This window comes from Antrostomus carolinensis, unplaced genomic scaffold (assembly GCF_000700745.2).
Source record: "Antrostomus carolinensis isolate BGI_N321 unplaced genomic scaffold, ASM70074v2 scaffold3618, whole genome shotgun sequence".
In the NCBI taxonomy this organism is placed as follows: Eukaryota; Metazoa; Chordata; class Aves; order Caprimulgiformes; family Caprimulgidae; genus Antrostomus; species Antrostomus carolinensis.
The window spans coordinates 52271-79007 of NW_010332151.1; the positions used below are offsets into that span (position 1 = coordinate 52271).

The 26737-nt window shown below is 37.2% G+C and overlaps 1 protein-coding gene across 2 annotated transcripts in view; it reads left to right on the forward strand.

Moving 5' to 3' along the window:
* The window catches only part of EFR3A (EFR3 homolog A), a 58981-nt gene extending 32422 nt beyond the window's left edge, over positions 1-26559 (forward strand). Inside the window, exons 9-23 of one of the 2 annotated variants that reach the window (XM_029086321.1) lie at positions 263-427; positions 3209-3323; positions 4659-4710; positions 7780-7952; positions 8389-8464; positions 11092-11253; positions 12491-12622; positions 13156-13223; positions 14412-14539; positions 19687-19775; positions 20308-20326; positions 22808-22840; positions 23971-24074; positions 25112-25161; positions 26379-26484. In XM_029086321.1, coding sequence (XP_028942154.1) covers positions 263-427; positions 3209-3323; positions 4659-4710; positions 7780-7952; positions 8389-8464; positions 11092-11253; positions 12491-12622; positions 13156-13223; positions 14412-14539; positions 19687-19775; positions 20308-20326; positions 22808-22840; positions 23971-24074; positions 25112-25161; positions 26379-26484 — 1472 coding nt within the window. Of the gene's footprint in view, positions 1-262; positions 428-3208; positions 3324-4658; positions 4711-7779; positions 7953-8388; positions 8465-11091; positions 11254-12490; positions 12623-13155; positions 13224-14411; positions 14540-19686; positions 19776-20307; positions 20327-22791; positions 22841-23970; positions 24075-25111; positions 25162-26378 lie in introns of both variants that reach the window. The other variant, XM_010173380.2, reaches the window with a different exon arrangement.
* The last annotated feature ends 178 nt before the right edge of the window (positions 26560-26737 follow it).

Here is a 26737-nt window from a genome sequence, read left to right on the forward strand (position 1 = left end):
CCTGCTGAAATATTATTGTTTTGCTTCATCAGCCTGAGTCTGAGCCTGCCCTTTCTCTTTATACAAGACCCACTTGCATGCACAGACTAGTGAAGTCTTCTACCATATTATGAAAAGAGCTCATTATTTGATCTTCAAACAGTGTATTTCACTTTTCAGCTTAATCTGATTTCTTCTGAAAAGGGATTGAAAAGGTTAGCTTTCATTTTCTTAAGGCATCTTCCCCTTGTCAGATGTGATCATTGTTATGTGTTGTTTCCAGGCCCAACAGTTCTGGAGGTTTTTAACACCTTGTTGAAGCATTTGCGCATCAGTGTTGACTTTGAGCTGGGTGATAGCCGCAGTTCAGTGGGAAGTGCCACTTTCAGCACAGGCTCCAAGGAGAGTGATGAGAGGATTGTCCAGAATGCTATTATTCAAACAATTGGTGAGTAATGACAGTAACAGAGGCTCACTTAAAATTCTTCCCTTTCTCCCCCTTCCTCAATAAGATGATGTTAAAACAGCTTGAATCAAAAAGGAATAATGGCAATTGTGGTATCTCTGACTGTACTTGCTTCTAAATCTCAGGCTTACTTGATGTGACTTCTGAAAAACTGCTCTTTTAGTTGTTAACTGAGAAGATAGCCAAGAAGCTCAATGAAAATTAAAAATGCTCGTGGACTTAACATATGTTGAGTTTGTTGCTTATATTATTATATGGCCCTTGAAATATAAAAATAATTAGGTACCTTTGGTACAGAACTGATATTAGTACTTTTATGAAAATCATATTGCAAGCAGTCATATACAGTAATATATTTCAGTAGGTACTACTTGAAAATTTGTAGAAACCAATTTTAAAAATAGTGGCAACAATGACACCTAATGGCCAGTTGTGCTACCACAACTTAAGTGAAGTACTTTTGAGCACAATACTGAAAATGAGAGCATCAAGTTCTGTAAATTATTTCATTAAAATAGCTCCTCCCCTTTTTTCAGATTTTCTTCTATGTTGGTGACATATATTGCAGTACATTTATGATGTGCATTCCTTTACTTGAAGAACAAGAGGGAATGTAACTTAAATGTTGTTCACTAGTTTATACCTTTGCTTATGCCTTGAAACATTCTGGAGCTGTAGGAAATATGTAGTAGATTATTTCTCACCATTACAGTAAAACTCCAAGTTAAAATGTTAAACCTCAAAAAAACCCCAACCCCCACACCTCCCCCCCCCAAAAAAAAACAAAAAAACAAAAAAAAACCAAACAAACAAACAAGAAAAAAAAACAAAAGCCACATGCCCAAGCAAATCAAAACAAGGAAATCAAAACAGGTGCTCATCCATCTCCAGGAAAGCAGGGCTCCATCACGTGTAATGGTTACTTGGGAAGACAAACACCATGTCTCTGAATGTGCCCCTCCTTCCTTCTTCTTCCACAGCTTCATATGCTGAGCATAACGTCATATGGTCTGGAATATCCCTTTGGTCAGTTGGGGTCAGCTGTCCCAGCTGTGTCCCCTCCCAACTTCTTGTGCAGCCCAAGACTCCTCATTGGTGGGGTGGGGTGAGAAGCAGAAAAGGCCTTGACTCTGTGTAAGCTCTGCTCAGCACTAATGAAAACTTCCCTGTGCTATCAACACTGTTTTCAGAACAAATCCAAAACACCGCACCATACCAGCTACTATGAAGAAAATTAACTGTATCCCAGCCAACACCAGCACACTTCTTATATTGAGGCATCCAAAACTGCACAGAGTACTCGAGGTGGGGCCACAGCAGTGCAGTGTAGAGTGGGAAAATCACCTTCCTTGCCCAGCTAGCTATGCTGTGCTTGATGCACAGGACACGGTTGGCCCTTTTGACTGCCAGGTCACAGTGTTGACGCATTGAACTTGCCACCAATCCAAACCTCCAGATCTGTTTCCTTGGGGCTGGTCTGCTTTCCAGCCTCTTGTCCCCAGTTTGTATGTTTAACCAGGATTACCCTGTCCCAGCAGCACTTGCTTTTGTTAAATTTCATACAGTTGGTGATTGCCCAGTGCTCTAGTCTGTGCAGTTCTCTCTGTAAGGCATCTCTACACTCAGGGTTGTCCACAGTTCCCCCCAGTTTAGTATTGTTGGCAAACTTACTTAATGTACATTTGATTCCTGCATCCAGATCATTTATGAAAGCATTGAAGAGCACTGGACCTAAAATTGAGGCCTTGGGAAACCCCACTGGTGAATGGCTGCCAGTCTGATGCAGCTCCATTTACAACAACTCTTTGAGCCCGACCCATCAGCCAATTGTGCACTCAATGAATTATGGACTTGTCCAGCTGTGTGCTGGATGTTTTGTCCAGAAGGACACCATGAGAGACAGTATCAGAAGCTTTGCTAAAACCCCAAATCACCACATCTATTGGCTTCCCTTGGTCAACTAGGTGGGTGACCTTGACATAAAAAGAAGTTAAACAGGACTTCGCCCTCATGAACCCATGCTGGCTATGACCGATGACTGTGTTATCTCAAGTGTTTTTCAATAACTCCCAGAGCAACCTTTTTCATAATTTTACCCGGCACTGAAGTGAGACTGACAGGCCTGTAATTACCTCTGGTCACAACGTTCCCTGGGGGTTTCTTCTATAGGTGTCAGTGTTTGGCTGCTGTTGCTCCTGGCTCTGCCCAGCTCTCCTCAGCTGCTGTGGCATGAGCTGCTGGCCAGGTCTCTCAGCTCCCCTGAGGTTCCTCCGGCTCAGAAAACGCCCTTGTGCCATGCACTGGACTGCTCTGCTGCCCATCATGCAGGCTTCAGAGCTGCTCACCTTGGCAGTCTCTGAGTAATAGTCATGTCATACTTGTATATCTCTGAGATTTCCCTGCACAGGAATTAGGCATTCCATGCCTATAGTATTTAATGGTGACTTAAAAGAACAGACAAAAGTAACACCAGTGTTCCATGGGAAACACTTCCAGTTCCTCACTAGTTACAAATTAACACGTCACATATTTAACTTTAAAATTATGTATTTAAAGGAGGTTAAAATTAGAAAGTTCTAGGATTCAGAGAAAAAAGTGTCATGAACTGACTCTGTAAAGCCATTCAGCAGAAAGGAACTTCTGAGTATTATACCCTAAAACAAATCGTAGCTTTGTTCTTCATCTATTTTGACATTGTAAATATATTCCTTGTATTTATAAGGCTCTATATCTCTTTCCTTCTGTAACTTTATTTTTATTTAGGATTTTTTGGAAGCAATCTCCCAGATTACCAGAGATCAGAGATCATGATGTTCATTATGGGAAAAGTACCTGTTCTGGGGACGAATTCACAGTCACTGGATACCAGTCACCTTGGGTTTGTATATCCTACATTTTTTTAATTTCCAATTAAAAATTTAGATTTTAGAAGTGAATTAAAATTAAATTAAAAAGTTAAAATAATTAAGAAAAGTGAAATGGAAATTCTCACTAATTAAGGGCTATATTATTAAATGCTGTGCACAACCAAGACAAGCATAGTGTCAGTGGTATGAGATCTGTCTCTAAACGCATTACTGATAGAAGGCACCTGATTGGAATGAACTTAATTTGCACTAAAACGTGTTTTTTTTTTCTCTCCACATCTGTACAGATGTTTCTGAAATTACCTACTTAATGATGGTTAATTCTGTAACCTGTTTTATGTATGTTTTCTGAATGAGGGAAATTGAACTATGACTACATTTTTCAAATAGCTGCCCAATTTACAAATGGTTTTAGTTTCTTCTTCATTCTGTACAAGCTGACTTCAGATTAAGAAATAAACTGCAGAAAGCCCAATGACTTTGTTTTGGTTTAGATTTTCCCTATTTAGGTAGAAATAGGAAAAGCTATAGGTGAATGCCAACTGGATATAACCAGGACCATAGCTCATGAAGGTGGAAGCTTCCACTATAGATAGGGGACAACTTGAGCCTTGCTCTTTCCTTATGCTACGTGGTGGACAAAAGGCTTTGAACCTTTTTTATTTTCTTGAAAGAGTCTCTTTGAATGGAGCAATTTATTCCAAATGCACTTTTATCTTGTAAGATCTTGCAAGAACAGTGCATATGTGACTATATACCAACAGATATTTAACCTTTCAGTACCAGCAGATGGAAAATGAGAAAAGATGAAGTACAGGTTAAGTGGTGTTCCACGCACCTTCCTGTGATCTGAAAACTGAGGGTTCTTTCAGTTTTTCTTGCTGATTTTGCAGATAATTTTTTTTCAGTCTCTAAGTTTTGGGGTCTCACTTAAACAAGAAGAGTCCTGGTTTGTTAAAAGACTCAGTTATGTTTTAATTCAGAAGAAATCTGAGCACTGATGCTTGTGAAAATTAAATCAAGCAGGTAGTGGTTGAACATTTCAGATACAAAGAGATTTCTGAATGAAACATGAAGATTTAAATCTGCTTCACATATATCATATACTGTTTTCTCAGTTGTATGTGCTTCATTTTTTAAGCCTTCCTATAAATATCCCTTTCAAAAACATTTAGTTATTGCATCTCATTTGGAAATAGTTGCCCCTTATTTGTGGTCATCCAGCATCCCTTCCAACACTGCTGTATTCACTTGTCAAAAACACAGTTGTTAGAATGATGTCTGGAGTAGAATAATATTTTGGAGATATGCAAAGAAACTAATTTTCAACTTTTTTCCAATTGTAGAGATTTGGGAACTAGGAGGATTCAAATCATGTTATTGAGATCCTTACTTATGGTAAGCCTTCTGTGTATATTATGTTACAGGCATGGAATGTTTCACTTTATGTATATGTTTATACATATAAGTACAGTATTACAACTCTGTATTATGAAATGAAACATTCCTTTATAGTACGTAGATCTGTAGTTCTTCTGGGTAAAACTGTGACAGCATTTTGCCAACTTGCATACAAGCAGCTCAGGAAATATTCCTCCATCTCTTGGAGCAGTTTAGTGCATATCAGTTTTAATTGCATCTGCAGATCCAAAAGAACATCACAGAGTAGGTTGAGTTGACTAGTTCTACCAGCAATGCTAGCAACATAGAAGTGAAATCACTTTTAACTCTGACACCAGAAAAGCTGTAATTAGTAGTATGGCTAATATTTTTAAATCTGTAGAAATGGATGCCTGTTTCCAAGCCCTTAGAGCCTCTAGGCACCAGTGTTCTTTCCTTCCTAGTATTTCTCAAGTTTCTTGTAAGATGCTGTTTAACTGTTTTATCACAAAAATTACATTTTTCAACTCCAAGCCTTCAAAGAGTATTTCTGGAAATAGATCCTGATGGCAAGAATCAGAAGTGGGTAGTAAAGGAGCTTCTTCCCTGTACAATCCTAGCCTGTTTCGTTGCAGAAGCTGAAAATTTGTTTAGTGACTGAAGTGAGAGAAATAGCATAAAGAATTATTTCATGACTAAAGCAGAAGAATGCCTTTCTGGAAAATGAGTTTCTATCCCTGCTTTGACATGAAATTTGTGTGTGGTGTTAGGCAAATCAGTTAAACCATTCTTTGCTTATAAGAATATGAAATCCTAGATTCCGGCTCACAGAAGAGGTGACCATTCACAGTTGCAGTTTAAGGACAGAAGACATGTTAGAAAGTACCTCAGGGGTTCATTTTGCACATTGTCTTTATTAAAGATAGACTCAGCTATGCCTAAATTGTTTCTGACAGTATTCATCTCACTAGTCTTAAAAATTTAATTTAAGTCAGTGAGAATTGTTCTAATTATTTGGGGTGCTGCAGAGCCTGTGAGTACGCTCTAAGGGATTCAAACTGTGCATGTGGAAGATATTTAACATTTTTGACACTGAATTTTGTTTTGGATCATTTTTTAGAACACGGAAGTAAAACCCCATCATGGCACAATGAAGTGAAAGTGAATGTTTTGGTGCTTAATGAATTACTCAGATGTTGATAAATATTGTGGAAAAAATGTGGGAGGGAATTTGTGTTCAGAGCAAAGTATATAAGGTATAGTCTGCAAATATAATGAAGAGCTAGAAACTGGTGACCCCTGCCTGTTCTGTGTACTGAACTGGGTATTTTCCATCACGTATTCTTTACAAAAGAGTAATACTTCATAACAGAATTAGTCTGTTGTCATGCATACACACAGGCAGACAATTTAATGTTGTATAGACAAAATCTGGCACTTAGTTAAAGGTATGCACTTTTATTGGCAGCCTTACTTCTTGTAATATTAGTAATTTTCTATTTTCAAAATGATTTATTAGATACCTTCATGTACCCTCATGCTCCTCTGCCAACAAGATTCCTTTCAGCCTGTTCAGTTACACTGCAGCAATAGTGCTTGCTCACATGTTGTGGTTTAACCGTGATAGGCAGCAAAGCCCTACCCAGTCATTTGCTCAGTATTTCCCGGTGGGATCAAGGACAGAACCAGAAGGGTAGGAGTGAGAAAAGTGGGTTGAGATGAAGACAGTTGAGTAAGTAAAAAGAGGATACAAAGAAAAACAAAACCAAGGAAAACAAGTGATTAAAAAAAAAAAAAAAACCACCAATAAACCAAAGAAACCACCAAAAAAAAAATTGCTTACCACCAGTTAGGCTGAGCCAGTCCTTGAGCAATGGCAGCCCTGGTAAACTTCGGCCCTCTGCTTTATTGTTGATCACCATGTCATATGGTATGAAATATCCCCTTGGTCACTTGGGGTCATCTGTCCTGGCTGTGTCCCTTCCCAACTTCTTCTGCAGTTCTACTCACTGTCAAGGCAGTGTGAGAAGCAGAAAAGGCCTTGACTCTGTGTAAGCTCTGCTCATCAATAGCAAAAACATCCCTGTGTTATCAGCACTGTTTTCAGCACACATCCAGAACACAGTGGCATATGTGCTACTATGAAGAAAATTAACTCTCCCAGCTAAAACCAGTACAACACAGTTCACATGTAGAAGCTGTAATGGTATGGAATATGCATAATGAAGATGTAATTATTATGTAAAGTCTTAGATAAAACTGTGATTGCTTTTATTATAATTAATTTTTAAATATTTTTTCTGGCCTCACCCTCAACAGCTTATGCTTGTCAGTTTCTGAATCCTGCTTTGGTTTTGAGATTGTAATATTCTGGCAACCTCCATTATAAGGGACAGTAAATTTTAAACATTTTTAACTGCTGTGAATGTTCAACTGATTAATATTTAAATTGTTAGATAGAAGTTAACTTTTCCTTATATACCTATAGAGCTTGCTTTAAATAAAAGTAATTGAATGAAGCAAGTCAATGGTAGTATTTTTTTTTTTATTTTTTTTTTTAATAAAAAACACCACCATGGTGCAAGATTTCTAAGAAAGTGATGTTGGCTGCTTGCTTTCTTTTTGCAATAAAGTAGTATCCATAAATGTTTAAGATGTACATATAGGGCCTGTTTTGTCTTTTTTTCTTCATACGAGCACAGTCAGTACCATGTATGAGCAGCTCAGAGACTGAAACATAAAAAATCTCTGTCGGAATTATTACTGTCTTCATTTTATGCCCTACAACTTTTCATAGGCCATTTTTTCAAAGAACTAATAAATTATACCTTTATGCTTTCGGGTGTGTTGGTAGAGAAAGGATCCTGAGAAACACTTTAAATAGATGAGGGAGTTCATATGAACATAAGTATTAAAGTCCTTCCAAATTCATGATGAGGTTAGGAATTTTCAAAACTATTTCACTGCTTCCATTTGAATCCACTTTTCAGATGCCAAAGCAAGCCCACTAAAAGGTGAGTGACAGCTCCAAGTAATTCTTACAATGCAGTAATAACACACATTAATTTTACTTCCAACAATAAACAGGTCACTTCAGGATACAAAGCAACGACGATAACTAATGCACTTCCTCCCCCATTTCTGGACCCGTTATTGTCTCCTTCACTCATGGAAGACTCTGAGCTAAGGCAGCTGGTCTTGGAAATACTGCATAATCTCATTGATCGACATGACAACAGAGCAAAGCTCAGAGGGATACGGTAATTCTTTTTTGTTTGCTTTGGCCTACTTTAAATTCTGGTTTAATGTTTGAATTATGATATGTTGATTTTTAAATATTTTTCCTAATATGAATTGTTAATGTACTGTTTTGATAAATGCACAGTGCTCAGTGTCATTTATTGATGGCAGGAGTTTTTACAGGTAAGCCTCAGTGCATGATACCTTGAATGACCAAATATCTGCTAGTTTAACTGTGGAAGAAAGGATTTGGTATTTTATGTAGAGAAAAATATGCGGTTGCCAAAATTCTGTTTATGGTTCTCCCTCTTCAACTGAAATTTGAACGTCATTGTTAAACATGGATATCATTAAAATGGAAATTGCTTCAGGATTTGTTTGAATAGTTCATATATTTCACATCCTCTTCCCTTTCAACTTCTTTTTGCTAAAACGACATTTTTGTTTCCTTTGTAGAATAATACCAGATGTTTCTGATCTAAAGATAAAACGAGACAAAATTTCAAGGCAAGACGTGAGCTTCATGAAGAAGGTAATAGATGAAAAGTTAACTTTTCTGTCTAGAAAGAAGATAAAGTAACTGAACCAGTTGCTTTGCTTTTCTTCTGTAACTATGTTTTTGCAACAAGTTGCAAAGATCAATATTGAGTGATTTTAATTCAAATTATAATTATTTCAATGTTGAGGTGCTCTAGATATGCAAAATAGAGTTACGTAGTTTTCAAGTAACAGTGCAAGATACATGTCTAGCTAAGTTAGTACAGTTGATACTCCTTGTGGTATTGTGGTGATTTCACGTGTTTTGATTAATACTGGAATAATACAAATATAAGGAATACTCCAACATTGGCAATTATTAGTAATGTATCATTGTAAAAAGTGAATTAAATTTAAATCCATCAATTTAATGTCTAGGATTTACAAGTTTGAATAAGTTGTATTTACTGATTTTGCTGGATGAGAATTTTAATTGACAAACTAAATCACAGAATCACAGAATGGTAGGGGTTGGAAGGGACCTCAGGAGATCATCTAGTCCAACCCCCCTGCCAAAGCAGGTTCCCTACAACAGGTTGCACAGGAAAGTGTCCAGGCAGGTTTTGAACATCTCCAGAGAAGGAGACTCCACAACCTCTCTGGGCAGCCTGTCACAGGGCTCTGGCACTCTCACAGTAAAGATGTTTTTTCCTTAGGTTTGTCTGGAACTTCTGGTGTTCCAGTTTGTGCCCATTGCCCCTTGTCCTGTCACTGGGCACCACTGAAAGGAGCCTAGCCCCATCCATTTGTCCCCCACACTTCAGGTATTTATAGACATTGATAAGGTCCCCTCTCAGTCTTCTCTTCTCCAGGCTGAAGAGTCCCAGATCTCTCATCCTTTCCTAATAAGGCAGATGCTCCAGGCACCTCATCATCTTTGTGTCCCTCTGCTGGACTCTCTCTAGGAGATCCCTGTCCTTCTTGAACTGAATATTTGCATTGTTAACACTCTGATCTGAAAAAGAGGGCAGGAGAGGAAAAGAGACTCTTATCAGGTCAAGAAAAGGTTATACAGTTTTCTAAAAATGTATTAACTCTGGGGAATGAACTTGTTCAATAGTTATACATGTGATACAGTTTCAGGTGCATATCATAAACCTAATGTGACACCGAGCTTAGACATGTATGTTAGCAGCCTGCTGTTCCTAGATTCCTTGCATTATCAAAGGAGAGGGATGAAGCACCTCCAGAAATCCGTTCAGATCTGAATGTCCATCTTGGGTTGTTTGATGTTAGATGGGGATCGTAAGGCAATTGTGTATCCTACTTAGAAATTTCAGTGCCTAAAATTATGTGGAATTAAGCCAAATTTAGGCACAAAAGTCTTCTCATTTCAGTCCATCTTCTCAAATCCAGGAGGTTTATTTCTATGCTTTCTTTAAAGGGAAATGTGGAAATTCTTGCATTTTGCAATCTTCTAGAAAGATACTATGTGTCAAGAAATTCCACATAATAATTTATTTTCATATCTAAGTGCAATTCCTTTTTTATCAGTGGGATGAATAATTTCATTACTTTTATTTCCCAAATACAGTGTATCTTTAAACAGCTAACCTTTACTGTGCCTATTTCATAGTAGCTTCCGTGCTTTGCAAATAGGTGTTTCCCACTTTTCTAAATAAAACATATGTTTGAACAACTATATATTTGATTTTAGAAGTAATAAAAAGACCAACAGCATCTTTATTATCTCTTAAGTTAATATGTCCTGCTTGAAAAACAAATGTTAAAAATGAGTTTTCTTTCTCCTTCTAAAGCTGAACTAATACTTCCATAGGTAAAGCATCAGTCCTTCAGTCTTGGATATGAGCTGTGTCAACTGATACAGACCTATATCCTCTACAACTTACGAATGCTGTGGTGGTACTGAGTCATGTGCTACATGCAAAACCTGCTTCTTAACCTGCCTGTCTGTCATTTCATTTATTTGTGTTGAAATAACAGTTTATTTAGAAATATTTAGTTAAGCACAGTGTTATGAGGAAAGTCACTTTTGAGGTTGAGGGTCTTTTATTAGATAACCACTATTCTTCACTAGAGCTAGAGCCTCCCTGTGCACAGTGATAAATGAACTGTACTCATCTTCTGAAACACCCTCTAGAAGAATTTTTTCTCAGTTTGCTCTTCAACGAGACTTGGTTAATGAACAAATTTGATGTTTTCACAAGGTTAACCCTCGAAGCTCCTCAGTTACTTGAATATTCTTGAGAATGTTCCAAGATCTACTTTTTATTTTCTCCTTTTCATAAATGGGCAATTTTATTTATGATTATTACAATAGGAAATGAATAGTGCACACAGTGCAGTATTCATGTGCAATTCTTGGTATTATCTTCCCTATCTGTACACTTCTACATTGGAACAGTACTGTGGTTATAAAGAAGCTGCTGTTACAGTAGTAAGCTAGTGGTGGTCTAGATTAGTCTTGTACTTATTTGTGTATGTATGTGTGTACGTGTCTTTTTATCCTTTTTGTTTTTTAATTCTCTGTCTAAAATCATCTAACATCAAAGTTGGCCCTGCTTAGACTAGGGAGTTGGACTAGAGGACCTTAAAATGTCCTTTCTAACCTGAATTATTCTGTGATTTTAATACAAAATTTCCATTTTTTGTCTCTTATAGCATGGTCAGCAGTTGTACAGACACATCTATTTAGGCTGTAAAGAAGAAGACAATGTCCAAAAAAACTTTGAACTGCTGTTTACATCTCTAGCTCTTATCACAATTGAACTCGCCAATGAAGAAGTGGTTATTGACCTCATTCGATTAGCTATTGCTTTGCAGGTATGAGTGAATCACTGTTGGGTTCATTGATTGACAATCTATATTTATAATTGGAGATGTGGATAATGGTTTTTGTTTGCATATTGATCTTCAAGTTGAAAATCACATCATTCAGTCCTAATTTGATCAGTCCATTAAGGAAGTGCACTTTATATATAACACTTCTTAACAGGGAAGCTTCATCTAGTTGAATTTGTTGCAAACTTCTACAGCATGTTCTCTTCAGGCAGTAGAGCAGATGTGGAAATTTGTTGAAACGCTCCCTTGAATGGCTGATAAATGCATTAGCAGATTGACAAGGTGTTCTTACAACCTGTGATCTTACAACAGTGTTCTACATAAAGTATATGGACTGTCCTCACCTTGGAAGAAAGTTTATGGTTAATTGATTGCTTGGAAAAATTTGTCAAACCAGGCTATTTAATCTTACCTTAGAGTAAAATTCTGTCAGTGTGTTGACAGGCTTTATTCTTCAGCATTTCCTTTACAGGTTCGAACATTATTTCATACTTGCATAAGTCCTCAATGAAACTGTGTAACTTAGTAGGTTTATCAGAGTTGAAATTTAAGCATTAAAAAAAAAAAAAAATAGTGCTTCCATGTGCCATGGAAATTTAATAGTGTCCTGTGTTCTGAGTTCACTCTCTGTCCTTAGCCTTTTTCCCTAACGTGCACCTGCATTATGATACCTCTGAAACGCAGAGTGCATCCTTAATTTTAAAATGTCACTGAACCAAACCCTTACTTGATGAAAATGTCATTATGTGTTTTACTAGAACAAAAATAATACAGTCTAAGTAAACATAGAAATGCTAATAAACATGAAATAATTCCCTTTATGGTACTGTATATGTGACTCACAAGAGTGATTTTTGTTATTAAAGTACTGTTTCTAATTTTCTTGCAAAATGAATTATGATCAGCAGGTGATAAGGTAAAAGACTTCCAGACATTAATCTCTACTCTTTTTCTGAGAAACAGAAGTTTAAGAACAGAGTTGAGTAGACTTACTTCTGTTCATAGGGATTGAATCCTTGAAGCTAACATCAGATCAATACATACCTAATTCAGAAGTGAGCTAATAGATTAAGATTTTAAGATGAGAGGTATTAAATGCTAAGTAATACCAGATAGTCATCATGTGTCAGCTAGTGTTACTAATAAGAATTTTGACTTCCATATATTTGGAACAGCCTGTTAACTTAGGAGGGTGTAACACTGTCCTTTATATTTCCAGGACATTGCCATCATCAATGAGGATAATCTGCCTATGTTTAATCGTTGTGGTGTCATGGCATTGGTTGCAGCATATTTAAACTTTCTGAGTCAGATGATTGCAGTTCCTGCCTTTTGTCAGCATGTCAGCAAGGTAACATAATTAAGTACTTTGTCTTTTAGAACAGTACACATTTTACTGTAAAATGGGTAAATGACTTCTGTCAAGTAATTGCTTCTGGTATCTTGTATTGATACCAATTGATCTCTTGTATTTGTGTCCACCAACATCACCCTTTGTCTTTGGTCTCTGAAGGCATTACTTGCTGACTCTTTAAACTATGCACAGAATATTCTTCTCTCAAGGTATAGCATTTTTATTTTGTTTATGGTACCATATATAATGGTCTAAATCCCCATCTGGTATGAGGCTTTACATCCTCACTGGCTTTGGTAAAACAGTACTGATGTGCACAAGACCATGAGAACCAGATTTTTACTCTAAAGGGTGAGTGCTACAATCTCTTTCTCTGGTCAAAATAAATTCTGAAGGTCTCATTTGTGCTGAGGTAGATATTAGTGAAGAACTGGTAATCTACTGCATTAGAATCTCTTTAAGTAATTTAGTCTTTGGAGAAAATAGCTATGGAACTACTCCATTTGTACTATTGGTCTTGTTTTTTTCAGGTCATTGAAACTAGAAGTTTGGAAGCATCTTATTTTCTACCAGAAATAATTTTCAAAGACAAATGCAAGTAAGTAGATGCAGAATGTAAATTAATGTGCAGTGAAGTACCTATTTTACTATTAAAAATCACACATCATTGAAATATGTTGCATACATGAAAAATAATTTAGAGATTTAATAGTGTACAGAATAGGCAGAAGAAAACTAATCGTTAAAAGCATATATGCTTATATGAAAAGAATCTGATTTTCAGACTTTTTTTATTGTAGTCAGAGGCACTTACATCTGCAAAATATGATGCTTGGTGTAAGTGCTAACAGAACAAGATGTATTTTCAGTGAGCCACAGGATGAGTGAAATTGGAAGGGACCTCTGGAGATCATCTGGTCCAATCTCCTGCTCAAGCTGGGTCACCTAGAGCAGGCTGTCCAGGACCACATCCAGATGGCTTTGGAATATCTCAAAGGATGGAGACTCCACAATCTCTCTGGGCAACCTGTGCCAGTGCTTGGCCACCCTCACAGTAAAAAGTGTTTCCTGATGTTCAAACAGAACCTTCTGTGTTTCAGTTTGTGCCTATTGCTTCTGAACCTGGGCACCACTGAAAAGAGCCTGGCTCTATTGCCTTTCCACTCTCCTTCTCTTAAGGTAGTTGTCCACATTGATAAGATCCACCTTCTTTTCTCCATGCTGAACCATCCCAGCTCTGTCTTTCTTCCTTGGACAGGTGCTTCAGTCCCTTAATCCACCTTTGTAGCCCTTTGTTGGACTCTCTACAGTAAGTCCATGTCCCTCCTGCCCTGTGGAGCCCAGCACTTGACACAGTACTCCACGTGTAGCCTTACTAATGCTGAGTAGAGGGAAAGGATCACCTCCCTTGACCTGCTGGCAATACTCCCAGTGCAGCCCACGGTATCTTTTTGTCACGAGGGCGCATTTCTGGCAAATGGCAAATACTATTACACTGCAGTTTTTTTCCATTTAGCAGATACAATATTATTTCAAGATGTAGCAGAATAGGTGAGGAACATATTTCAGATAACCATGAAGTGTTAAGGTAATTTAAAATGTGGCAGAGGTATTCAGTGGACTCATTTTGGGGTGTATATTCATTCCTAAAAAAGTGAGCATGTTTTATTTCCATCAAATGATTACCATTGACCCTTTTTGGTTTCTTGCAGACATTGGAAAAATATTTTACTTAATGAACAAGTCTCTGTTGGTAGATATTAATTTCAAATATATGTTTTCACAGTCTTCCAAAATCCTTAGAGAAGCATGAAAAAAATTTATTTTTCCTGACAAACAAGATTGCAGAATCACTAGGAGGCAGTGGATATAGTGTGGAAAGATTGTCAGTTCCATATGTACCCCAGGTAACAGGTAAGTGGTGATTAGTTGCAAAACTACTAAGTCCCAGTTATTAAGAATGCTTTCTTGATGTTTTCTATGCCAATGAAATGTAATGTCACTACTTGGCAACAAAATTTAATCATAGTATAATTTTGTTTTCTCAAGATTTTTTTTTCTCCTTAGCTACTGTATTATTTCCAAGAAGTTTCAACTTTGTGTCCTTTTAAGATTTTTATTTTTTTTCCCATTAAATTCGAGAGGGGGGGGGCGAAAGTTCTTGAACCCACTTCAACTCTTTAATGAAGTCTTTGCTTTTGGAAGAATACCTAAGATAATAGTAGTGATTATTAATGTTTTTCTGTATTAATTTGAATTAGCAGGAGAGGATGGTTTACACAAGTCAGCATCCTTTATCCTTTTTATGTAAACACTGGTTGGAATGAACTCCGTCCTTTTGCCATGTGGCCTTCTGCTGACTTGAGTCATTGGCCTTAAATTCTCAACGAGCAGATGTTAATTTAATCAAGAATGTTATATTTTCCCCCATTAGATACCTATGCTAGCTTAGTGTCAGGTAGAACAATGAAAATAAAGTATGCCTGAGGAGGATTGGTGGGAGTTTGTGCTACCCAGGATCCATGAGTAGTGTGTGAATGACTAGCTAGTATGTGGCGTCATGTGGTTTTGGCTTCTAATGTATTTTCAACGGCCAATTGAGCAACTTACTGAAAAAAAATTGTTTGAAGAATTTATTTTAATAACCATGCGTGTTTTGTGGCTGTACATGACTGGCTGCTATTGTAATAAACTATGGGACATCCCAGTCTGAAGCATGACCTTTTTGTGAAATAAAAGTACTTAGCAGGAAAATGTGATTCCTGTGTTTTGTACTCAAGTGTAGAAAGAAACATAGTACATATGGACAGTGAGTGCCAGATCTGCCACACCTGCAATATGATTCAGAGACATTGCTGCCTGTTCTTGAAATAAGCTTTTTTGGATGGCTGCTATGGGAGGGAATGGGTTCCCCAAAACAGTGGGTGTGGTTTTGTCCCAAGTGCTAGCAGACAAACTGATATATTCTAACACAGGGCAATGTCTGTGTTCTCTGTTGCTGGCTGTCTTCTTCTAAAAAGGAAAATGCTGCTATACTTGACAGATTATTTCTTCTGGCATCCAAAAAACAGTTAACATTATATTTTAGTATTGGCAGAAGAGGTAGGTTGCACGTAAGGAAATGTTATGTTTTCCAGTTTTTACTGTCTTTGAGTGAATGAGAATGGAATGAGAAAGATAGCCTGGTTTCCTGGTTTGAAATTTATGTTAAGCCTCTTCTAGAAATTGAGATGTATTTGTACCCAGATAACCTTGCTACGGTTTTCTTGGATACTTTGATAAAAATGCACTCCTGCATGGGAAGATAGGTAAGTTCTAACATTAAGGTTAAGAGAATTTAGCTGCCTCTTCAGGTGTTGAGAACCAGCCATATTTAATGCTAAATCTTAATGTATGTGAATCAGATTTTTGAGGGGTTTTCATAATCTTCTTCTAAAGAGCAGTAACCAAAACTGGTTCCATGTCTGTTATCATATCTAATTAGGATCATTAATCTCTGATCCTGTGGGATATCGAGCTTCCTAGATTTTCATTTAACTAAATCAGGACCAAAGTTAATATTTTGCAATTCTGAAACTTTTAATTTTTTACTTCAAAGTTTCATTCTACTATTGTATTATAATGCTACAATATAGTGTTTCAAAATATGTCATTAATTTTAATAAAAGGTGGATCCATGTTTTATATATTGGTGTGAAAGTTGTGGTCGAACCCAAAAAGCCAGTAAAGATTTTATCCTAATTATTTCTAGTATTTCTAAATGTCGATGCTTAACAATGACTTACAGACATAAAATCATCATCCTGTCTTTGTTTCAGGTTTTGGTACTTCTTGTTGGTTTGAAAGACATTCATATCTGCAACTTTTTGTACCTTGTTCTCTTCCTTATTTGAGGGAGGGGGGGAAGGTGATAATTTAAATGTACACTTAATCATTTTTTGTCTATACATATATAATTTTTTAAAAATTTAGCTCGATTTTCATCAGGCAAAAAACTTCATAAATGCAGTCACAAGTCAAAAGGTAAAAATGAGTTGTAGGTCAGCCTGCTCTTCTGCTAGCTGTGGTGTGTGTGTATAGGATGTGTAAAAAATAAAAAATACAGTAAAAAAAAATACGCTTGTAGAAGACCTTTAGATCTTTAGGCAGAAACTCTGCTGTACGTAGTGTATTTAGTGTTTCCTTCCGCTTTTTTTGTTTATCTCCTTGTTATGCCTGTAGCAATGTTAGCTGCTGCAAGGTTTGCCTTTGTGTTTACTCTCAATTTGTAACTCTATGATATGGTAGCTTCCTATTTTCTTTTCCTGAGCAGGTAGTAGGGCTATAAGTATAATTTTTGTGATGGTACTTATTACCCCTTTGAGTGACATTACAGGGAATTGGTAAGAAGTTAGAAGAAGGTCTCAGCTTAAGGATGATTCCTCTTACTGATTGACTGTTCAGGAAAAAGGTCTATTAGTGGGACATGTATACGTGCATATATTCTGTGTGCATCCCACCAGTAGCTGGGCTTAGACACTGTTTGCCCACCAGCTGTCTCCTGGTTCCCAGTCTCCCCAGCCACTGGCACCTGAGCATGTGAGTCCCTGAGGACCACAGCCCCAGCCCAGCTGCTGGTACAGGTTCCCTTTGTACACAGTAGTGCACACAGGCGTGCATGGATGGGTCTCAGTCAACCTCCCAGGCTCCATGCTCTTTCTGACCAAGCCTGGGCTTCCTGGTCCCTCCAGGTGCATTTCCCTCAGAGACTGACCCACAGACAGACAGACACACATGGACACCTCCAGATCCCAGGCCACTTAATCTACTTGCCTGCTGGTCCTGCTTGATATTCCTTCATTACCATGCATGGGTGCTGTGCATTCTTGTTTGCTCCAGGTGCACAGGCCCACTGACCAGTGGTGAGACCCCAGCTGCTGCACTCAGACCCCCGTGAACACTCCTGCACAAAGAATAGAGCCCCTCACCCAGGAAAAGGCAAATGGGATTTAATGAGAAGATGGGAGAGGCTGCGTTGATGACACTCAGGGCATGGCCAGATGCACATACTAACCAACAGCTGGTTTACATGGGACTGATTCCTTCATCCCCTTCTCCATCGATTTTCCTTGCTTGCTCCTCCCTAAATTATCTCAATCCTCCTTTTTCCCCACCCCTGGTTCTTCTCCTAAACATCCCATACTAAACCTTTTGAAATCCCAATGTGCTGTTGCCCTGCATCCCTCAATGTGTCCCATGCCCCAGGCACTGACCCTGCCTTGGTCAGTGAAGTGACCCAGAGAGCTGCTTCCATTGCCCCCTGGGGTGGGTGTCACTTCTGGACCGTGGGGCCAAGACTCCTGGAACAGTGGGTATTGGGGCTCCACCACTGCCCTCGTGCCTCTGGACTCCTCTGTGTGCATGGAGACAAGCTTTATATCAGATAACAGAAAAAACTGCAATTTTCACAATTTTATACCCACTTAATGTCTTGAAATTAGAGAAGAATGGGCATTTTTATTAGGCAAGTATGATGAGGCATCCATTATAAAAATTAATTCTATCCAAAGTATTCTCAGAAATGTGTCTTCTGCTGTTTGCATGTCAGTTATAGAGAAAGCAGCAAGATGGCAGCAAAGATGTAGTTTTATGTTGTGTTTACTCGTGAGGGCTGAGATGCTTTCCCTAAACTCTGTGTATTGCCTTGTGTACCAGTGAGCTGTCAGGGATTAAAAATCAAGTAAATCCTTCAGAATGCCACTTTAAATGCCCAGGAACTCTGAGAACATGGCAAAGATAGCTAGAGTTTGGGTGTTTTTCACTAATCTTGTTCTTTCACTGCCTCTTGATCTTAAAATGGCATTTCATTTACATGACTTCCAGAAGTTATTTCTTGATTTTTTACAAACTGAGTGTGTTCACCTCTGCTGGAATGAATTCTCTTTGTTCGTGCTCAATATTTGCACTGCAAAAGTGCTTTGCTAGAAGTGATTTAAACAAAGGTTGTGGAACAAGCAGCATAAATTGCTTTGTGGTGGTGGAGTTTTATAGTCCTTGTCCTTATCCTTATCTTAGTATCAAGTGCCTGTAGGTGCTTCTAACAGTGTGCAGTGCAAGTCATGAAATAATAATGGCCAGGTCCAGATGGCTTGATCTGGGCTAAAAATTTAAAATGTGACATTGAAATCCATGGTATTGTAAATGAGATGCATGGAAGTTGGGCAACTAATGTCTCCATTTGTCAGGGGATCCTCATGACACATCTGTAAATAAGTTTTTACTGGTTTTTGTTCTTTGGGAGTTCTTTTTTTAATTTTGTGTTAATATATTAAATGTCAAAAATGAGAAAAGGTTATTGGTCTATTTTCTCAGGAACGCAGTCCCAAAAAGGAAAATCCATCAACTGATGGATGATTTGATCATATCTGCTTAAGCATTAATGAAATTGTTGTGCTCTTTTTAGTATCAGCATTGTCTTATTCTGACAATTTTTTAGGCCAGCTGGACTTGTTAAAATGTTTGTAGGAAGTTAGAAATGGAGACCAAATTTTTCACCAAGTAGATTTTTAGACTCATTGGATATAGTACTTGTAGCAACAAGAATAAGGAAGGATTGTTGTTCATTTCCATTCAGAAATCTGTTTCTTCTGTCAATGAGTCATCTTCCAAGAAACTCTCTTCTGTTTCAGAATACCTTCACATTGAGACCTTAATGTTTAAATTTCACATAAAAAAAAATTCAGGCTTTTATAAATTACTCTGCAGCAATATATCATTTACTATGTTATTTATTATGCATTTGAAGATCTCATTTTTATATTTTTTTTTTTAATTCTGGTCTTTCAAGGGAAAGTTGGCAAGATCTGGGGTGAGAGGGGGAAGGGACAGTACAAGGGTTATTTTCCGTCATATTTAATAATTTAGAGCAGTAACTGATAATTTTTCACAACAATCCAAATGATAAATAGGTGCTCTTATGTTAAATAGGCATGTAGAAACAAATCGGCTTCTGATGTGTAGAAAATTGATTGATGATGTTTCAGTTGTTATACAAGAAGTGAGATAAGTTGTTTTTCTTCTAGATGAGGACAGACTCTCCAGGAGGAAGAGCATTGTGGACACGGTATCTATTCAGGTGGATATTCTGCCTGGCAACAACACGGAGGATAAGGTATGAAAATCATGAGGTCTATTAAAGCAGTATCTTTGCAGAGGGGAATGCAAATGAGTTTTTCCCAGCAAGTCTATATATCTAATTGTTCTAGCAATGTTAAATGATTTGGGGTTTTTATTTTTTTAACTCCTATATTTGTAGAAATGTGTTGGCAAAGACACTGATACTGATCTTGCTGTATAAAAATGTGAAGTATTTTGTCACTGTAATTTTTACAAGGTAGTACTGCAGAATATGTAGCAATACATATATATGCCAAACAACTAATATTTTATGATTAAATATTCTAAAAAAAATTCTTTGCATTTTGAAGGGTCAAATAGAATTTCTGCACCTGTATGCCTGCATGATTTGAAGTATCTGAGAGTTGTTCATCAACATGAGGCTGGCAGATATAAGACTAGTGGGAGACCTGCTGTCTTTGAGAGGGACAGGTAAAGACTAGGCAGGCTACTCACACCACCGTGTTACCGTATCACTTTTCCCTTCCAGAAGAGTTTAGCACACAGTGCTTTAAAGACACGGGAAGGATAGGGTGGCAACAAAAAGTTCATATGAAGGGTACAGGAGCTAATGCTAATTATCCCTTAGGAAGACTGCATTATAATTAAAATTATCCCACATCTTTTGACTCTTCATGTGAAGTATTTCTTAAAATAAATATCCATTTCTACTGAATCTTTTTCAAGGTTCTGCTGATTTTTATTAACGAGATTTCTGCTGGCTCTGATGGAGATTAGCTGTTGAAGTTGAGGTTTTCGTACCTGCAAGTGAATCCTACCTTTAGCTTCTTAAAGCACCAGCCTACTAGGAACAGAACATGTGGACAGAGTCAAGCTGAATGTTAGCTAAAAATGCAATATTAAAGTATTGCAAAGGAGCAAGCCTCACTTTAGAACTGACTGACACAAGTGATTTATGTTTTGCATCATTATTATTATTCCTTTGTGCTAATGATACCTTAGGTGATACTCTGTGTTTGCTTCTTGGCATTGTACATTAGCAAGGATACAGATAAACTAGATAAAAGCATAGAAGAAAGAAGAGAAAAAAAAATTGTAAAATAATACAGATTATCAGAGTCTTTAGCTTTCTGAAGAAAGTAAATGATCATAATAGGAACAGGAGTGTTTGCCATTGTTACCCTTTTAAAAATATTTATCTTGTATGTGACTATATGTGATGGAACCTCTCTCTTGAAAGTAGAATTAAATGACAGAAGTTGCCATTTCAGACTTCAGATTATTATGCTGATGTTATGTTAAACATTCTGGTTCTCTTGCAATGTAGATAAGTAAATATAACATAATCTGTAACTGTCAGCAGAATTAAACTGCAAAATAAAAGAGCATAGAGCTTTATGATTGGGGGGGATAGACTACTCAATTAATGGAAGTTTTAGGATTAATGATATATGTATAATTTCTACACTGTCTGAGGTAGAAGGCTATTTATCCATAAAATATCTATTATTGCATACAATACGAATGCAATTCTTTTTTCAGCACAATGATAAGTGTTTTGTTGTGGCAAGTCTGTTAGTGGATCCTGTTTAGGAGGATGGTTTATTCCCTAGTTATCTCCATTTATAAGATGAAAACACTGGTAAAAGCAGCTAGTGCTTCTGTGATATTAATAACCAAATATAATGCTGGCTACTATCAGCAACTGCTATAGATGTTAATCAGAAATCTGAAAGGCTGCCATGAAGAAATAGTATTTACCAAATATGAATCGTATAAAAGATTATTATTTCAAAACCTGAATACTCTTTATCTCTAGCCATATACACAAATACTTGACATAAAGAAGTTTTGCTGTTTATTTATTGACCTCTTATACATTCAGAGGTAGAGAATATGATGCTAATGTAGTAAAATCTGTTAGAAAAGTATAATTTACAGCTCTATCTCCTGAAATAATACTGATGTAAAAAGGAAACAGCTACTTGTTCTGGCTTTTCCATTTACAGTAGGTCAAGTCAATTAATTATATAAATGAAAGAATTCAGAGTCTTCTGAATTAGGTGAAATAACTTTTTGTTACCTTACAGATCTTTTATCTTAAAATCATATTAGACCATTCTAAACAGTTAGTGTTTATAAGGATAAGTAAAAGTGCTGCCTGTTTGCATGTAGTTAGTTTTGAAGGATTAAAGTAAGGCAGTCCCAGCCAAGAAACCATGTTATATTCAGGTGAACACTGTTCTGCCATCTAAGCGTTCTCCCCTAATATTATCACAGTGGTTTCACTGTAGATATACTTACTGATATAGAAACTCTAGGTCTGTAAAGAATTGAAACACAAAGATGTATGAACTGGAGCTCTTCAGAGAAATGTGCATGCGTCTTTGGTAATTTTGCAGCCCTAAGCATTTCCTAATGAAGTACATCTGCAGCAGCAAATGGATATTCATATTGCTAAATGACTAAATTTTCTCAGTGCCTCAGACGTAGCTTGTTATAAAGAGCCCTTTAGCTCCAATGTTTATGACATCAGCACCGAATTATTCAGAGCCCACACTGGTATGAAGTTAGCCTAAAGCAATAACTGTTTTACACTCTACCCTCCACTACTGTCTCTTATTTTAGTATCACATTGCTGGCAGCTCAACTAGTGTCAGGAAGCAGTTGCTATTATTCCTAACAGCTGTCTAAGAAACAGTACTGAGGCTTAGCAGTATAGAAACACCACAGCACATTCCTGACCCAGAGCAGTGTTGTGCCAGAATTCAAGTCCTGTTCAAAAGTATTGTTGCCATAGAGTGTCTTGAGCAGAATTTAAAAAGTTTTCCTCAATCTCATTTGATAAAAATTTCCCCAGTAATTACAGTGGCTTAAAAACATGAGTTGGTGATCTGTTGGCTGCCATAGAAACTCCAGATAAAGCTATTAGAAACTTGTAAGGCAGAAAAGCTCTGTGGCCACGTTGGCCTTCTGTATTGATCACATTCCTTATTTTTTAGAAGCTTGTTATATATGAAGTTTAAGGAGGTTTGTTTCTTTGTGTTTAGATTGATAATACTGAAGAAATCACCTTTGAAGCTTTGAAGAAAGCAATCGGTAAGACTTAGTACAATTGTGTTTATGCAGCATAGTTTTAGATTACTGTGGAATTGCTAGAGAAAACAGTGTTGCCAGAATAAAATAATTAAAATATTACATTTGTTTCTTTTTAGCTTTATTTATTTCAGTTTATTTAAAAATTTTAGTTAAGTATTTCTGAAATTATATCTTAATAATTTTAGTGAATTAATTTTCTTAAGCTAATGTGACTGAATGAAAAGCATCTGGAAATGGTAATTCTCTGTTCAATTTGCCCTTATAGGCCAAGCTATAAATAACATGAGATTTTCAAGTTCCATTGAGTGATTATTTATAAAGCAACTAAAAATTTTTACGTATTAAGATTTTCAGGTCTTCAATACATTCAGAAAATAGATTGTGAGGTACATGTTGTGGACTTCAAAACCACTCAATTTTTAAAGGAATGTTTTTCTGACAAGTGACTCAGCTACCAGAACTTGGAATTATCCGGTTTCCTTATTTCATATCACTATGAGTAATTACTAATCAATGCTGTCCTGTCCACCAAAATCCTTTCAAAAATGTGGATTGGACATTGATGTTTTAAACAATAGACACTGTCATTTTAAACAATAATTCTATCTGACAGCTTTCCAAACCTGCCTAATCACTGAGGTACTTAAACTCATTAGATGCTGGAAAGTGCCAGCTAGTTGTAAGTTCACTCAGCCTATGGAGATTGAACTCACTTTTCCTAAATTTTAATAGAGAATCCTGCCCACCTCTCTGCATGGTACTGGGAGGGAGGATACTGCCTTCTTTTTTCTTGAAGCTGAATTTGGGTGCAGTGAGTGAGAAGTGCAATCTTGAGTCCTGATAATAAAGCAAAAGGAAGCCTGGCTGTATTGGTAATTGAAACATATAATAAGAAATGGGCAAAACTGGGGTCCTCAATCCAGCTCCCTAAAATTGTATCTGTGTTTTGTTTTAGAAGTACTGGCAGGTGACAGCTCATTTGGGTATGGTCACATCACTTCAAATACAGTGCTTGTTTGCTTCTGCAATGTACATTGGAAGGTTTATATTGCTTATACTTGGTACATAAAGATTACATTTGTCTTTCTTTTCTTTTTTTTTCGGGTTTTTTTTTTTGTTTTTTTTTTAAGATAACAATGGAATTGAAGAACAGGAAAAAGAAAAAAGGCGTCTTGTGATTGAAAAGTTCCAAAAAGCACCATTTGAAGAAATCGCAGCACAATGTGAAACCAAAGTGAGTTTCTGAAAAATGTTTTCACAGAATCACAGAATGTTGGGGATTGGAAGGGACCTCGAAAGATCATCTAGTCCAATCCCCCTGCCGGAGCAGGAACACCTAAATGAGATCACACAGGAGCGTCCAGGCGGGTTTTGAATGTCTCCAGAGAAGGAGACTCCACAACTTCCCTGGGCAGCCTGTTCCAGTGCTCTGTCACCCTCACAGTAAAGAAGTTTCTTCTGAAGTTTAAGTGGAATCTCCTATGTTCCAGCTCACACCCATTGCCCCTTGTCCTATCATTGGGCATCACCAAGAAGAGTCTGGCTCGATCCTCGTGACGCTCACCCTTTATATATTTATAAACATTAATGAGGTCACCCCTCAGTCTCCTCTTCTCCAAGCTAAAGAGACCCAGCTCCCTCAGCCTTTCCTCATAAGGGAGTTGCTCCACTCCCTTAGTCAAAGGGAGTTTTACAGGGTTGAAGACAGTAGCATAAGAATTAATGGGGATGTGCTGGCTAAAGGCAATTTATGTTGTCATGTCACTGCTGCTGTTACTTCTAAAGAAGTTCAGTTCTTTGTCTTCAACTATCATCTCTACTATTATTAATACTGGGAGATTCCAGTTATTTAAAGTGTGCTTTTGATTGTTACTAGACCATTTGAACAGGAATGGAAATCTCATACACTCTTTGTCTTAATGTCTTCCCTACAGTCCGTTCCTATTTCATCCTGAGAAAACTGGAGCAGTATTTACCCCGTTTTATATTTCAAATAACTAAATGTATTTTGTGTTTGTTAAACTCCTATCTGCAACAGCAAAATTGCCCATACAATGCCTTGCACTGCAAGACAGGCTCACTCAGTCTCACATCCCTCTTCAGGGCTCAGAATCCTTGCAGCAGCGAGAAAAGGAATAAAGATAGGAAATGTTGCCTGAATTTGCCATGTGATGATGTGAAACACACTCACCGAGTATGACCTGGCACATTCTTTTTGGCTTGATTCAATATACAGTAGTTAATAATTTAATTTTATTTTTTTTTTCCTAGGCAAACTTGCTTCATGATAGACTTGCACAGATACTGGAACTCACTATCCGGTAAGGCTTTATGCAAGAGGGGTATGATGAATGAAACATGAGTTATAAAGCAATTGTGACTACTTTCAGGTGCTCATGTCATAGTGTTCACGTGTAATAGACAGAAAGTAATTGACTTAACTGAATGTTGTGGTTTAATCCTGGTAGGCATTTAAGCCCCAGACAGCCACTGGCTTACTCCTCCTCAGTGGGATGGGGAAGAGAATTGGAAGGGTAAAAGTAAGAAAACTCACGGGTTGAGATAAAGATAGTTTAATAGGTAAGTCAAAAGTTATGCGCACAAGCAAAGCAAAACAAGGAATTAATTCACTACTTCCCATGGACAGGCAGGTGTTCAGCCACTTCCAGGAACACAGAGCTCCATCACACATAACTGTTACTTGGCAAGATAAACGCTGTAACTCCAAACATTGCCTCCCTTTCTCCTTCCCCCACCTTTATATGCTGAGCATGGTGTCATGTGGTGTGGAATATCCCTTTGGTCAGTTGGGGTCAGCTGTCCCAGCTGTGTCCCCTCCCCTACTCACTGGTGGGGTGGGGTGAGAAGCAGAAGAGGCCTTGACTCTGTGTAACCTCTGCTCAGCAATAATGAAAACATCCCTCTGTTTTCAGCACAAATCCAAAACACAGCCCCATGCCAGCTACTATGAAGAAAATTAACTCTATCCCAGCCAAAGCCAGTACACTTGAAAAAAAGAGTAGTCGTCATCTAAAACAGTCGCTTTGATTTTCTTGTTGTTATTTTGAATCTTTTAGATAGTGGGAATATCCATAAACAATATCATAGTATCCTTCTATTCTTGTATTATTTCTGTGTATATCAGTAGTATTGAGGAATGCTGTTGTTTTCCCATTGCTGTATCTGTTTGAGAAAGTAATTCGATATTGAACAGTAAGAATAGTGCCTGACATTATTATGGGGAGTTGTGCACATCATTGTGCAGTATAAATAGTATTTGTTAGTAATAAAATGCATTTTCATAGTTCTGTAACATTATTGAAGTTGATGATTTAGACAAGAGTACAAGAAAAAACCTGAGACATGATAATTTCATTAGAATTTCAGGAATAGGATAAAATACTGAGTATTGGTGTGGGGGCGTAGTTTCTTTGCTGTTAAAGTATAAAGTTATACAAAATAAAGCAATCCATATAATTATAAATTATGTGTTATATATTGTTATATGTAGAAATTATATATTGTTCTTTTCATACAGTCCTCCACCTAGCCCCTCAGGAACGATGACCATTACTGCTGGACATGCTCATTACCAATCTGTTCCAGTCTATGAGATGAAGTTTCCAGATCTTTGTGTGTATTAAGTGTCTTCTGAAGTCTGCTGGACATTGTTTAGAGTAGAGTACAGTAGAAAGAACAAGATGAGTTTTCAAATTTTACTGGTTATTTCATCTAAAGTAACTTTAAAGTAATGATGGACATGAGCCAAATATAGATTACTCTAGCCAAAGTCATGAGACTGTCCTGTTTTCTTCTGTAATATAGTTGAAGTTAGGTTTTCCATATGTTATGTTTCTTCATTTTCATATTTAAGTACATATAAAAGTCAGATTTAAA